Genomic DNA, 13,236 nt, shown 5'->3' on the forward strand with positions numbered 1-13,236 from the left:
AAACACACAGAACACATATGGAAAGTACTTTATTTATGCCATTATATATCTGTAGAATACATTTATAAGAACACAAGTAGACTAATTGTACAATGGTGGCATAGACAGAATGCATAGAATGTTTAAATTATTGTAGATGTTATTACATGAATAAAGCAAATAAAAATTGCATGTAATTATTGCAATAAGATATTGAGGAAAATATTAACTGTGACTGGTCTTTTAGTCACTACAACATATCAGCCCATTAATAATAATTACTGATCAAAAATAATTTTCAGAATTGCCCAAATGAAATAATGGCTATTACTGAATAATACTAATCTACAGCCGGTTTGTGTTTTTATTTTTGCCATGGTTTTGATATGTCAAACCCGTATGTCATATGTTCATATGTCATATGTCATATCATATGTCATGTTGTTTCTCTTCACTCTTCGAGTGTTTGGTGGTGATGGGTGAAGGTCAAAAGTTCACTTCCTTATACTACACAAAAAAAAGAACATTCCAGACAATATAATTTAAACTTCGACAAAATTATAATGATAAATCATAATAAATGTATTATAAGTGGTTTTACATCTGGAGAGTTTCATTTGACAAACCTGAATTATTGACACATCATCATCATCAGTAATCTGGATTTGCTGATATTTGCTGTCTATTGCACTAATAGACTCTGTAATAAAACACACACTGGTTAGCCCTCACATAAATTATCTAATTCTAATATAGGACATCTGACTAAGAAAAAGATATATATTTAAAAAAGTTTGCTGTATATTTAGACTTCTCAGTCGATCATGGAATGACTACTATGCCGTAACAAACTGTTGATTGTAGAAGCAAGATTTCTAACAAGCACTTACCTTTCCTCCTCATGCAGCACAGCAGAATATTGATCGTAAAGTTGGATGTCAGCAGCACCGTAAGGACCGTTATAAAGATTAAGTGTGTGTTCTGGCTCTTGAAGTTGTCTAAATCATGAGAAGCAATATTTCATAACACATAATATGCACTGTAGGGCTGATATTTTCTATGTGATGTTGAAAAGCTCACACTTACCAGGATTCAGTTTAGGATCATTTCCGAATAAAGCCTCTCCACACGTGGCCAGTGCACAGTAGTGAATTCCAGCATCTGATGAACTGAACTTTTTCTTTGGGAGGTTGTACACGCAGGTCGGTGAAAGACAGCCAGCTTCAGAGCTCTCCAAACACTGATCACTTGTGTTTCCATGAATATAAATGGATCCTGGAGGAGATTCTCCTGATCCATGTCTGAACCAGTAGAGACGATGTTCACCTCCACCACTCACGAACTGGTTTTGGATTGAACACTGTAGAGGCACATTTACCGCCGACTCAACTAGTTCAAACTTGGGCAGCTGTACATGAGTGGGTTTGCTGATTTCTGCTCCTAGAATGGTTGATGTTTTGTATAAATAGCTGTTTTATTCCCAATATCATCATTATAAACACTTTAACATGAAGAGACATGCACTGACTCACCTTTAATAACCAGAAAAGTGCCATTTCCAAAGTTAAGGATATTAGTGAAAGATGTTGTACAGTAGTATGTGGCTGAATCTGATTGTACGGTGTTCATGATCGTCAGATTAAAAGTGTCAATAACTCTTGACACTTCAAAATGACTTTTGTCAAATTCATTATAAAATTGGCTTTTTGATGGATGGAGAAGTAAGGAAGCGATGAGACGTGGTTCTTCTCCAGTGACTTGCTTGAACCATGAAGCCAGACTTATTTGTTTTGATGAAATGAAGCAGGACAATACCACTGCATCTCCTTCATGAACTGATAAAACTGAATCCGGTTGAATGATGTTTCCATATAGTCCCTCCACTGTAAAATAATTAACATTGTGCATCAAACAACTAAAACGAAACATTTATATCAGACTAATTAGAAAAATTATAATTATAGAAATATACACTTACACATTTCCGTTAAGAGTAAAACCATCACACAAAGTTTTTTATCCATTTTCTTCTTCAGTTTGGGAACAGAAGCTCAACCACAGTTATATAATGTTGATATACGCATTGAAGAACAGCACTGTCACATGATTCTGTTCTGTTAGCACTATTACCTGTTTCCTGGACCTGACACAGTTGCAACCGCAGATAAGACTCGTGCAGTTTATGCTAAAATACAAACCTGGCCTCATTAGCTGAACAGTTGTGTTCTCTCTTTTACAGGGACTGGTTTTATTTAAAGGATGTGATGTAATTAATGATTCAGTGTCCAATAGTTCTGTGCACACATACATTATCAATATTATAAAATTAGAGTTGAGACTGTTATCTGTTAATGTCAGTTTAGTTTTTTTTTAAATGTTTTTATAAAAAGTTAAGTTTATAAACTGCCCTTTAGTCTATCTTAATTGTGTTAGATGTTGTCTGTCTTGATGGTCTCATTTTCTACACCACAGCTACTGTATGTATTCACCCCTGTTTTCTCACATAGGCTTAGATTTGTGAGGAATACAATTCAAATTCTTAGAATTTGCATGTTCCAAAATCAGTGCTCATATTGTTTTGATTTTGAATAGATACTACAAATCTGTCATTGATATACAATACCTGCAAACCTATATGAATGTAACTCATCTGTACGCTGTTTGCACTGAATATATGGTCTCTGCTGCCACTTTGTGGTTTGTGGATGTTGGTGCAAGATCTGTTAGTTTAGATAGGCTAATTGATTCTTAAACCCATTTATTTCTCTAATGTGAATATTGATTTAAATTGTTTCTTATCAAAAAAGAATTGATATAATACAGTCTGTTCAAGGTTTTAATAGGAAATGTTACTTATGACTTTACTTTCCTCTCACTTTAGCTTCAAATAATGTCAAAACAAGGATTTGTGTATGAAAAAGTAATGAAAAGTTTTTGCCTCAGTCAGTACAACGGGACTAATGGTGCGTTCACGTGCTATGGAAAATATGATATTTTCCACTTGTGAACTGGTATTTACCAGTGTGTTGCGTTCAAGTGCTTTTGTTGTCGTAATGTGATACGAAGTGATAAAATAAAACAAAATTCTGTATCAAAATTTATAGGCAAGAAAAGTAGTTTGTTTAGGCTGGGTTGTATGAATTACAAACCTGCGCACATATTTTAAAAAGCACATAACTATAGAATTCTGAATGAGCATGTGAACGCCGTCAGCGTTAATCACAGGTTCGCGTTTAAAGTCTGATCATTTCGACGGTGGTGAAATCAATCAAAGTTAACTTTAGCTGGAAGTAACATTATTCAAGAACCGCTATAACGCCAAAACAATCTGTTACCTTAAATTATATGTTTATCTCTGTAAAGCTGCTTTGAAACAATTCATTGTTAAAAGCGCTATATAAATAAAGATGACTTGACTTGACTAATGTGGTAAAAAGATGGAGATCCAGACCTGTTATTTAGCTAAAACTATTTTAGATTGCTTAAGTCATCTGCTACAGCAAGAAAATGATTTATCAAAACTCAAACGTAAATAATATATGCTTTATATTTTTTAGATCATGAATAGTACATATTTTTACCATTCACAACTCTTGCGTTGCTCTCCGCCATTTTGAAAAGGTCAAAGGTAATCTCATCTTGGCAACTCGTGCATCAAATATTCTACGAGTTGCCCAGTAGAAAATACCACATGAGGGGGTGTTCATGTGCATTTTCCATGTCGGCTTTTGGTATTTACCATAATTACCATAGCACGTGAACGCATAATGCTGCCTTCACGAAGTTCACGTGCTATAGGGATTATCGTAAAAAGTTTCCTTGTTAAAAATTGGACATGAACGCTATCTCGAATCCTAGGCTACCACTGGGAAACTCGGGAATAATCTTGATAGGTGGTCCATAAACTTTAAACATGGCGGAGGAGGAAACGATTGCTTCTGAGACAGGTAGGCCTATATGCTTTATTAGTTTCTTCCACAACAGTTACATCGCCTTGTCTTCTCGTTAAATTGATCCAAATTTGTATGAATAATCATTTAAAGCGTTTTGTACAGCGAAAATAGCATGTATTTGACCGAAATTCCAGAATCAGCAGCAAGCTGACTATCTGACTATCTAAACAGCGCGCGGTGAATGTTTAATATTGTTGTCAGTGAATGACGCTTAATATCATTTTGGCTTTATACGATTTCCCCAATAAATAGGCAAGAATAAACCTGGTGTCCATGGCCATGATTCCTGTTCTTTCCAACTACAAAGCACTTGAATGCGAAAGCTTGTAAGTTGTAATCACGACTACAGAAGTGGGAAGTCGGAAATATCCAAACATAAAGTCCATTCTAAAGGAATGTGTGGGGGTTTTTTTGTTCCCAAAAATATATTTAATGATCAATTATACAGTATATATTCCTTTTTATGAAATATTTATTGTGCAATAGCCTACGATTTTTGTGAGAAGAAATGATAAAATCAGCTTGAAATTTTAATTAAAAAAAGAATATAGCAAATACCATAGCCTACCATATTATCAAAATGTTGTATCATAGCATCATTATGTCAATCACTTTAAACATTCATTTTAGATAATTAATTTATTGCATGTATAGAATAACCTTGTGACGTAAATTACTATTACTATCTCGCTACAGCTGCTTTACAGCATAATTTGAATTTGTCTCATATTTGATGAAGTTTGCATCAATAATTCTGTTAAATCCCGTTTATTATTGTGCAGCTGCTTTGAAACAATTTCTATTATATAAAGTACAATAAAAAATAATGGTGACTTGACTTGAATGAGAAGAAAAATGTTGAAAACTAGCGTTTAGGATGGTGTCTTTGTGGCGTTTGTTGCTGTAGTATTTTGTGAGAAAATTTAAACTAAAAAGGAGCCTTTAGCACTTTGTACCATACCTTTATTTTCCAGAACGTGCATTTCTCTCCTTAGCACATATCACCCACATACAAACATATACAAAACAATAAAAATAAAAAATAAAATTTCTGGACAATAGCAGGTAATTGGAACATCCGATCAGGTGACAAACAAATATTTATGATGATATTGTCTGTACTTCTGATAATGTGCTTTTGCAGTGTTTGTTGTTATACAATCTGGTATGCCTTTTTTTTTTTTTTTTTGGAAGGAAATTGGGGAAGTAAATATCTGTGCACACAGAGCAATAGAACTAAATGCTGGCAAATATGGTAATATAAAGTATTTTTCAGCTTTGATGTTGACATGCTAAACCAGAATACAGTGTGTCTTCGGGGACGCTCATCCTCTTGACTCTTGAGTGTCTGCTGCCGTATAGTACAGTAGCGTAAGTCAATTCCCTGTTCTAAAGGAAAAAGCAGATTTCCACAGTGTTATTTATCATATCACTCATTGTAGATGCATTATCAGTGGCTTAAATCTGTTTTCAATAACCTGATTTATTGACACATCATCATTATCATCCCCATCAGTAGTCTGTATTTGTTGAGATTTTCTCCCTGTTTTAAATAGAGATATATAACAGTTTGAGAATTCATCTTTAAAAAAAGAGAGAACGGCATTGCTTACACGTGGCCTTAAAAAAGAAATGTTCAAATATTACAGCTTTTTATATATAATAAATAATCAAACAAAAATACAATATTAATCGGGCAATTCTTACACTATTTTGTAATAATATTAATATAAATTATGCTATTTACAGATAAATGAATCAAAATGCTTACCATTTTTCCACAAGCAACAAAGCAGTATATTGATGGTAAGACTTATTGCCAGTATTGCTGCAAGACCGATTTGAAGGAATTGTATTGTCTGGCTCTCATTTGAGTCTAAAGCTTGAGAAGAAATATAGTAATTTGGTATTATATTTTTGTAAGCAGAAGAATATTTAGGTCTGTTTTCTCTGTTCAACTCTTACAAAACTCTTGACTATAAAAACATGCCATTTTCAAATATAAGTACAGAAGAAATAATCAAATGTTTACCAGGATTCAGTTTAGGATCATTTCCAAATAAAGCCTCTCCACATGTGGCCAGTGCACAGTAGTGAATTCCAGCATCTGATGAACCGAACTTTTTCTTTGGGAGGTTGTACACGCAGGTCGGTGAAAGACAGCCAGCTTCAGAGCTCTCCAAACACTGATCACTTGTGTTTCCATGAATATAAATGGATCCTGGAGGAGATTCTCCTGATCCATGTCTGAACCAGTAGAGACGATGTTCACCTCCACCACTCACGAACTGGTTTTGGATTGAACACTGTAGAGGCACATTTACCGCCGACTCAACTAGTTCAAACTTGGGCAGCTGTACATGAGTGGGTTTGCTGGTTTCTGCTCCTGGAATGGATGATGTTTTGTATAAATAGCTGTTTTATTCCCAAAATCATCATTATAAACACTTTAACATGAAGAGACATGCACTGACTCACCTTTAATAACCAGAAAAGTGCCATTTCCAAAGTTAAGGATATTAGTGAAAGATGTTGTACAGTAGTATGTGGCTGAATCTGATTGTACGGTGTTCATGATCTTCAGATTAAAAGTGTCAATAACTCTTGACACTTCAAAATGACTATTGTCAAATTCATTGTGAAATTGGCTTTTTGATGAATGGAGAAGTAAGGAAGCGATGAGACGGGGTTCTTCTCCAGTGACTTGCTTGTACCATGAAGCCAGACTTATTTGTTTTGATGAAATGGAGCAGGACAATACCACTGTATCTCCTTCATGAACTGATAAAACTGAATCCGGTTGAATGATGTTTCCATATATTGTCTCAACTGTTAAAAGATTACAAACTTTAGATCTTTAGAAAAGCATTAACATTATTTCTTAAATGTATGTGAATATTATTGAAATGGCACTTACAGACTTCATACAAGAGGAAAATCATCACACAAAGTTGTTTGTTCATTTTATCTTCATCCATATCATTCTCTGCTCAGGCTAAGAAAATTAAAGTAGCTCTCACAGTTAACTGTTATATGCACTTATACCTGATAAGGTCACATGATTTTCTAAGTCAGCAAATCATGCTCATTTCCTGGACTTGACACAGTTTTAAGTGCAGAGTGCTTCCAACCACAGTTTAAATTAGTTCTGTAGACAAAAAAGTTTGATCCATGTAAAATGTACCTGGATGATATACATTTTTCCAAAAAGTGAACATTTTATTTGCTCTCAACCTAAAATTATTAAAAAGACATAAATAATAATGCAATCAATTTATCATTTTTAGTCTACACAGAACGTATCTATATTTGACTATATAATTTTAAGATTAAATCTTCTTCCTCTAACAAATGTTTATTTCTTATGAATATTTTAAAAAAAGCTTGTTGAAAGGGATTATCTGTGTTCTTTGTCTGTATGGGTGTGTTTTCAGTATTTCACTAGTAGTCTGTGTCGACCAAAGAGGGTAATGTAAGGCATTATCTGTGTTCTTTGTCTGTTTAAATGGGTTTTCACTATAGTTTAGTTCACATTCCTGTGTTTTCAATTAGTTTCCTTGGTTATTCCTTAGCTGTGTCCGAAATCGCCCCACTATATCCTTAAATAAGGCACTATTTGAGGGGACAGCCATTTGTAGTGTCCGAAACCACAGTGGACATCCGACAACCATATTGCAATGGTTGTTCTTTTTCTAGTGTTCTGAGTATTTTGAGTTCTGTTAAATACATATACACTGCTGCGAATAGATCCGTTCCCTCACCTTAATTGCAACCAAGTTCGTGACAGCTAACAGATCGATTTGGGTCACATGTATTAGCACTGTAACCTTTGACATGAATATCCCTGTCCATGGTCCTGAAACTGCACAACTGTAATTTTTGATGCAGCACAAGACACAATACAATATTTTGATGCACCTTAATTAGTTTCCTACATCAAATAAATTGAATATGATATAATCATATCATACAGCAGATCACATATGATCATCTTTGATTTACTACCATGAATGGAATTAATGACCTTTTCTTCATTCTGCAGTATAACTAATCAATAAAATACATAATAAACATAAATAATGTGTGTTTTATATATATATATTTATTTATACATTTAATGAGTCTATGGTTTTAAAGAAGTTTATTACTCAACTATATATGAACAAGGCCTACTCTTGAAAAACAACCTAAAGGTGAAGTAATTTGGTATAAAAAAAGAAGAGTAAAAACAATTATGTTAATGCACTTTTAAAATACCTGTAAAATTATGTTATAACATGTTAAAATCTCCTATCACGGTTTATGCATAAATATTACTAAGTTAAAGGTGCTCTAAGCGATGTCACGCGTTTTTTAGGGCAAAAATTTTTTTGTCACATACAGCAAACATCTCCTCACTAACCGCTGGCTGCCTGTCCCCTGAACACACTGTAAAGAAACGCGATCTCTGTAGACAGCCCAGGCTCCACAAACAGCAACAAAAGCAAACTGCAGCGACCCGCTCCCTGAAACATAATAAACTATTCCAGCCAATGACCGACAAGAAGGGTTTGGGGGTGTGGTTTGGGGGGTTAGTGTGCGGATGAGGAGGAGGGAGGGTCTAGCTAGCCTCCGTTTTGTTTGACAATAGTTCGAACGTCAACAAGAAGTGACGTCACCCAGGATCGCTTAGAGAACCTTTAATCTGAAACACTGTGGCTCTGTCAAAATATTACTGTGTTGTTGTTTTTTTAGCATTATGACACAGCAACGTTGGCTTAACCGATGGTGTGAGTTTGAGGCAGGACTACCTGTTCATCTCAACAATAGAACCTGTCTGACAGTTTTTATTATTCCATTTAAGGGTTACATACACTACTTCGTTTTTAAATAAAACCCTTTACGCACATGCATTTTTCATACATGCACACTTTCCAATTCATACCTATTTAACATGTTTTCATATTAGTAGTCTAAACTGTACTTCTGAAAAGCTTTGTCATGCAGTGCTCCATGAGAAGAAATGTAACACCTGAAATCAAAAGTCTTTGTAGTTCAGTCTTTCACATGTGGTAGTGATAAACAGACTAAGCAACTAAGTGACTGTTTTTGACACCTTTTTTTTTTTTAGCAAGGTCAGATGCTATGGAAACTTTTGACCACTAAGATTGAGTGAAGGCTGCCTGCTTGATCTTTCCATTCTATTTTTTACTTTCATGCACTGACCACAAACGCAACCCTGAGACTGACGGCCTGCACTGTGAACTCAAAGTTGAGGTTGAGGTTGCGGATCTGTAATGCAAGTTTTTATGCAATTAGAAAAATAATAAAATAAAATACAGCACACCCTTATTGCATTTGTCATATATATATATATATATATATATGTATATATATACAACCTTATTCTTTAAAGAAACATAAACAAAAAAAGAGGACGTAACTCTTAAAGGGATAGTTCGGCCAAAAATGATATTGAAATCTGAAATCTGATATTGAAAATATCTGACTTCCGGCAACGATCGACGCGCGTTCACGGGTGATGGAAGTCGGCGTACGAGGTATGACGTAGCGTAGGAACCGGCGTGACGTAGAACGAACGCGCCTGCGCAGCCAGAGTGCAGAGCAAAACAAAACTACACTCAGTTCACCCGTGAACGCGCGTCGATCGTTGCCGGAAGTCAGATATTTTCATTTATAAAGTTTTAAATATGTATATTTTTACGACAAAACCGCACGGATTACCCTCAGAAGGCCTTCGTTTATCCCCCTGGAGCCGGATGGATTACTTTTGTGAAGGATGTATGCACATTTTGGGACTTGAAGGAGGTGGACCCCATTGCTTCACATTATATCCACTGAAGGGTCTAAGACATTTTCTAAAATAACTGAAAATGTGTTCGTCTGAAACAAGATTGACATATGCATCTCGAACGGCTTGAGGGTGAGTAATGCATGTGTTAAATATCATTTTTGGCCGAACTATCCCTTTAATGTTAAATGTGTGATAAAATGAAAAATGAAAAACTGCATTTTCTTTTTTAATTACTACATAAAGCAGAACCTAGAGGTCACTGAAAAATTAGCAAAAAGATATCAAGCCCTGGAATATCTCTGATGTAATATTCTAACTTGTAATGTGCTGTTTTGTTCTTCTTGCTCATGCAGTTCCTCCTGTTTTCAGCAGCAGTGGGAGCCGAATAAGGTAAGGTATGAAAGCAGTACTGAAAAATGATAAATGTTTAAAAGTACAACATGGGTGTGTCTCAAACAGAATCCTAGTGAGTCTGTGTTCTTCCTAGTCCAGTCCACCTGAGCCTTCTAGGGCCCTGTCCCAAATTGCGCACTTCATGCGGACTTTCGGTCTCGTGGACTTAAATTGCACGTGCTCGCCGAGTCTACGAGTCCGTAGGCCGTCCCATTTAGCATTTTAACGCTCTGAAGTGTGCTCAGCAGCGCCCCCTTTGTACCCTTGTCTTCCGCGAAGCCCGCATAGATGCAGGCTCCACGCACTTTAACTACCCAGGAATCCTTGCGAAAGGCCAATCGGACAACGGATGGGATGTCACTCACGGACAATTGTTAACATGGCTGAGAATAAAATATTTAAGTGTAATTATCATTACGGTTTTTATGACAAGTTTATACAAACATTATGATCATCGACCAGTGGTTGATGTCTCAAACATAGGCTAATAATACCGAGCTGAATAATACGATGTGCTGTTTTGTTCTTTTTGCTCATGCAGTTCCTCCTGTTTTGAGCAGCAGTGGGAGCCGAATAAGGTAAGGTATGAAAGCAGTACAGAAAACTGATAAATGTTTAAAAGTACAACATGGGTGTGTCTCAAACGGAACGCTATGAGTCTGTGTTCTTCCTAGTCCAGTCCACCTGAGCCTTCTAGGTGTCACGGTGTGGGTTCATGTCTTGTTCCTGTCTGTCTTGTGTCTCCCTTCCTATTAATTTACTCGCTTTCTATTAATGCAGTGCATTGAATGACAGCTCAGTCTAAAAAATAAATACGCTAAGAAAAAAACATGTTTTGGAAGAAGGATTTATGATGCATTGACTCATTTAAATTGTGTTAATTGTGAAATTCAAAAAAGTTACATGGTGTACTCTAGTTTATTCTCAACATTAAATTGATAAAGTATGAAAATGGATGCATATAGTGCATATTTTATTATGTATTTATTTAGACAACTCAAAGTGTTATAAACACATGAATTGGAGATGCACATGCGGGTATCTTTAGTGATACTATATATAAAAAAAAATGTCCAGGAAGATCTCGGAGGCTTCTTGTAATTAACGTTCCTTCTGAGCAGGGTGAGCTATTTGTGTTTTTGGTAATGGAAAGGGATGTGAAGACAAAAATTGCCGTAAGTATTTTTGTTGTGGTTTTGATGAAGCAAGTGTTGTGAAAGAGAAATAAATGGGTCTTGTGGGTGGAAACTACTTAAACCATGATGCGTGCTCATTTACAGTGCAGAGCAAAGGTCCAGATCCACTTTATTTATTTATTTATTTCTATTTTTAATAAAACATATGCCTTTTATATTTAAGGCATATTTTCTGCCTTATTCTGTGATTTAAAAAAAAAAAAGGTTTTATTTTTAGCACTTTTTAAATATTTCTACGGATATGTACCCTATATGTAGTCTCAATATATGTACTTGTGCCTGGTTATGCTTTCTTTTAGTTTAGATCTAAGAAATATAAAAAAACTAAAATTCAACAAACAGTAATACTATAAAAGTGGGACAAATTACAAGTAACCATTTACGTAGACTCTAAAAAAATAATTAATGATCACACGATTAATTCTATTTAAGCTAAAATGATTCAAATGATGTATTTTGATAACAGTTAGAAGTATACAAGATACAAAGCTGATCCGCTGATGTTCACTGCAGCCGTTTGTGCTCTACACTAAGCAGTTTCTTCCTGTCGCTCACTCAGCAGGATATGATGTAGTTCACTCGAGCCGCCCCCGTTTCAGTTTGACATGTTTAGCCTGACCTCTTTCCATTATATCTCTTCCTCTCTTACTTTTCAGCTGGACTTGAATGAAATGAAGAGATTGTCCTGATGGGAGTCATGTTTTGTTCATTAATCATGGGTAATGGGACAGAGAGCTTGTGCCACACAGCGAGAAGGGAAAGAGTTGAGTATGGGCGTAGTACAAAGGCAATTGCAGAGAGGCTAGCAATAGAAAGTTAGCTTTGAAAGCATGAGATCCCACCCTCCCTTCATATGCGTGCTCACATAGAGGTTTTCATTGGCCTACGTGAATAAATCTAGATTTAAATTCAAAGAGACAAGATAGTCTATACATGACCTGACGTTTTCTTATACAAAACGAGACGATGTGAATATTATAGAGCGCTAAACACTCATGTAATGTACTGTATGTTTCATTCATACTGGAAGGGCGCCGTCTTGCAGAGTCCAAAACGGACTTGTATGTAATAAATATGTAGGTATGACGTTCCAGGAAACCCATAATATGGACAAAGGCTTCCAGCTATCGCTGTAGCAAAATAAAAAGCAGAAACGCTTTGACTGATGAAACGTGAAGACAGTAAACACACAATTGCGACAATAAATGGTTTATGTGTGTGTTTCAAGCCATCTAATGGTATTTTCATAACAATAAAGTACATGAATTCTGCAGTGCTAATTGGCAGCCTTTTTCACAGTATAGGAACTAAAATAGGATATTTTCTGCCTTATTCTGTAATTTAAAAAAAAATTCACATTGTATAAAATGCATGATGACTCATTGCACAAGTGTCTGTAGTACATAAACCATTCATAAAATTGTCATAAGGAAAATATAGGGAAGCATATTGTAGAATACAAATGAGTGGTTATTGTTCAGCAGTGTGTTTGATTTCTTAGCCAATTAAAAGAAAGAGAAAACATGTCAATTAGACAAAGGTCAAAAAATATTCTGTCCCCCTCACTTCTGAAATGAAGAGTTGAGTAGGTGTTAAATAGGCCAAAGTTATACTGGCTGTCTCATGTATGTCGAATGAAAGAGGGCTGACTAAAGCTCTTCTATGTAGTTTGGTCTGTTGATTAGATCTTACCACAGCAAAGGGGTGCAACTGGGCTAACTTGCAGACCTTGTGGTTTGTGGTGCATCTTATCTAACATTAACCAAAACAAAAGATTGTTTTACTGGAAAAATAAGACACTTTATTCTCATACAGTACATTAATACACATTAAAGGGATAGTTCACTTTGAAATTAATTTTTGATATGTTTTAGCTTACCTCAAGGGCATCCAAGATGTAGGTGTCTTTGTTTCCGCAGTA

At 35.4% G+C, this 13,236-nt stretch overlaps 2 protein-coding genes across 6 annotated transcripts; both read right to left on the bottom strand.

The window, feature by feature from the left end:
- Positions 1-424: 424 nt before the first annotated feature.
- On the bottom strand, positions 425-2,047 carry LOC130091290 (uncharacterized). 2 transcript variants are annotated; one of them, XM_056259102.1, is made up of 6 exons: positions 1,958-2,047; positions 1,512-1,862; positions 1,066-1,419; positions 870-977; positions 606-679; positions 425-486 (listed from the first exon to the last, which is right to left on the bottom strand). In XM_056259102.1, the coding sequence occupies exons 1-6, from the start codon at positions 2,001-2,003 to the stop codon at positions 466-468; spliced, it is 954 nt and encodes a 317-aa protein (XP_056115077.1). In that variant the 5' UTR covers positions 2,004-2,047; the 3' UTR covers positions 425-465. The 2 variants fall into 2 exon arrangements, with proteins under 2 accessions (XP_056115077.1, XP_056115076.1); XM_056259101.1 differs by lacking the exon at positions 425-486 and having other exon boundaries at positions 500-679.
- Positions 2,048-5,139: 3,092 nt separating this feature from the next.
- On the bottom strand, positions 5,140-6,968 carry LOC130091291 (uncharacterized). Of its 4 annotated transcripts, none has more exons than XM_056259104.1 (6): positions 6,850-6,968; positions 6,411-6,761; positions 5,965-6,318; positions 5,704-5,808; positions 5,411-5,514; positions 5,140-5,321 (listed from the first exon to the last, which is right to left on the bottom strand). In XM_056259104.1, the coding sequence occupies exons 1-6, from the start codon at positions 6,908-6,910 to the stop codon at positions 5,205-5,207; spliced, it is 1,092 nt and encodes a 363-aa protein (XP_056115079.1). In that variant the 5' UTR covers positions 6,911-6,968; the 3' UTR covers positions 5,140-5,204. The 4 variants fall into 4 exon arrangements, with proteins under 4 accessions (XP_056115079.1, XP_056115078.1, XP_056115081.1 ...); XM_056259103.1 differs by having other exon boundaries at positions 5,704-5,814; XM_056259106.1 differs by having other exon boundaries at positions 5,411-5,475; positions 6,850-6,944.
- Positions 6,969-13,236: the final 6,268 nt, after the last annotated feature.

This window comes from Rhinichthys klamathensis, unplaced genomic scaffold (genome assembly GCF_029890125.1).
Source record: "Rhinichthys klamathensis goyatoka isolate OS25496 unplaced genomic scaffold, OSU_Roscu_1.1 h1tg000165l_1, whole genome shotgun sequence".
Lineage (NCBI taxonomy): Eukaryota > Metazoa > Chordata > Actinopteri > Cypriniformes > Leuciscidae > Rhinichthys > Rhinichthys klamathensis.

What these genes read in the sequence shown, in the direction of transcription:
- LOC130091291 (XM_056259103.1), bottom strand. Translation starts at nt 6,910, where the DNA reads ATGGATGAAGATAAAATGAACAAACAACTTTGTGTGATGATTTTCCTC. An exon ending in TGATCCTAAACTGAATCCTG is followed by an intron (nt 5,815 to 5,964) that starts GTAAACATTTGA and finishes TTTCTTCTCAAG; the next exon opens with CTTTAGACTCAAATGAGAGC. An exon ending in ATGATGTGTCAATAAATCAG is followed by an intron (nt 5,322 to 5,410) that starts GTTATTGAAAAC and finishes TTTTTCCTTTAG; the next exon opens with AACAGGGAATTGACTTACGC.
- LOC130091290 (XM_056259101.1), bottom strand. Translation starts at nt 2,003, where the DNA reads ATGGATAAAAAACTTTGTGTGATGGTTTTACTCTTAACGGAAATGT. An exon ending in CACTTTTCTGGTTATTAAAG is followed by an intron (nt 1,420 to 1,511) that starts GTGAGTCAGTGC and finishes CAACCATTCTAG; the next exon opens with GAGCAGAAATCAGCAAACCC. An exon ending in GTGCTGCATGAGGAGGAAAG is followed by an intron (nt 680 to 869) that starts GTAAGTGCTTGT and finishes GTTTTATTACAG; the next exon opens with AGTCTATTAGTGCAATAGAC.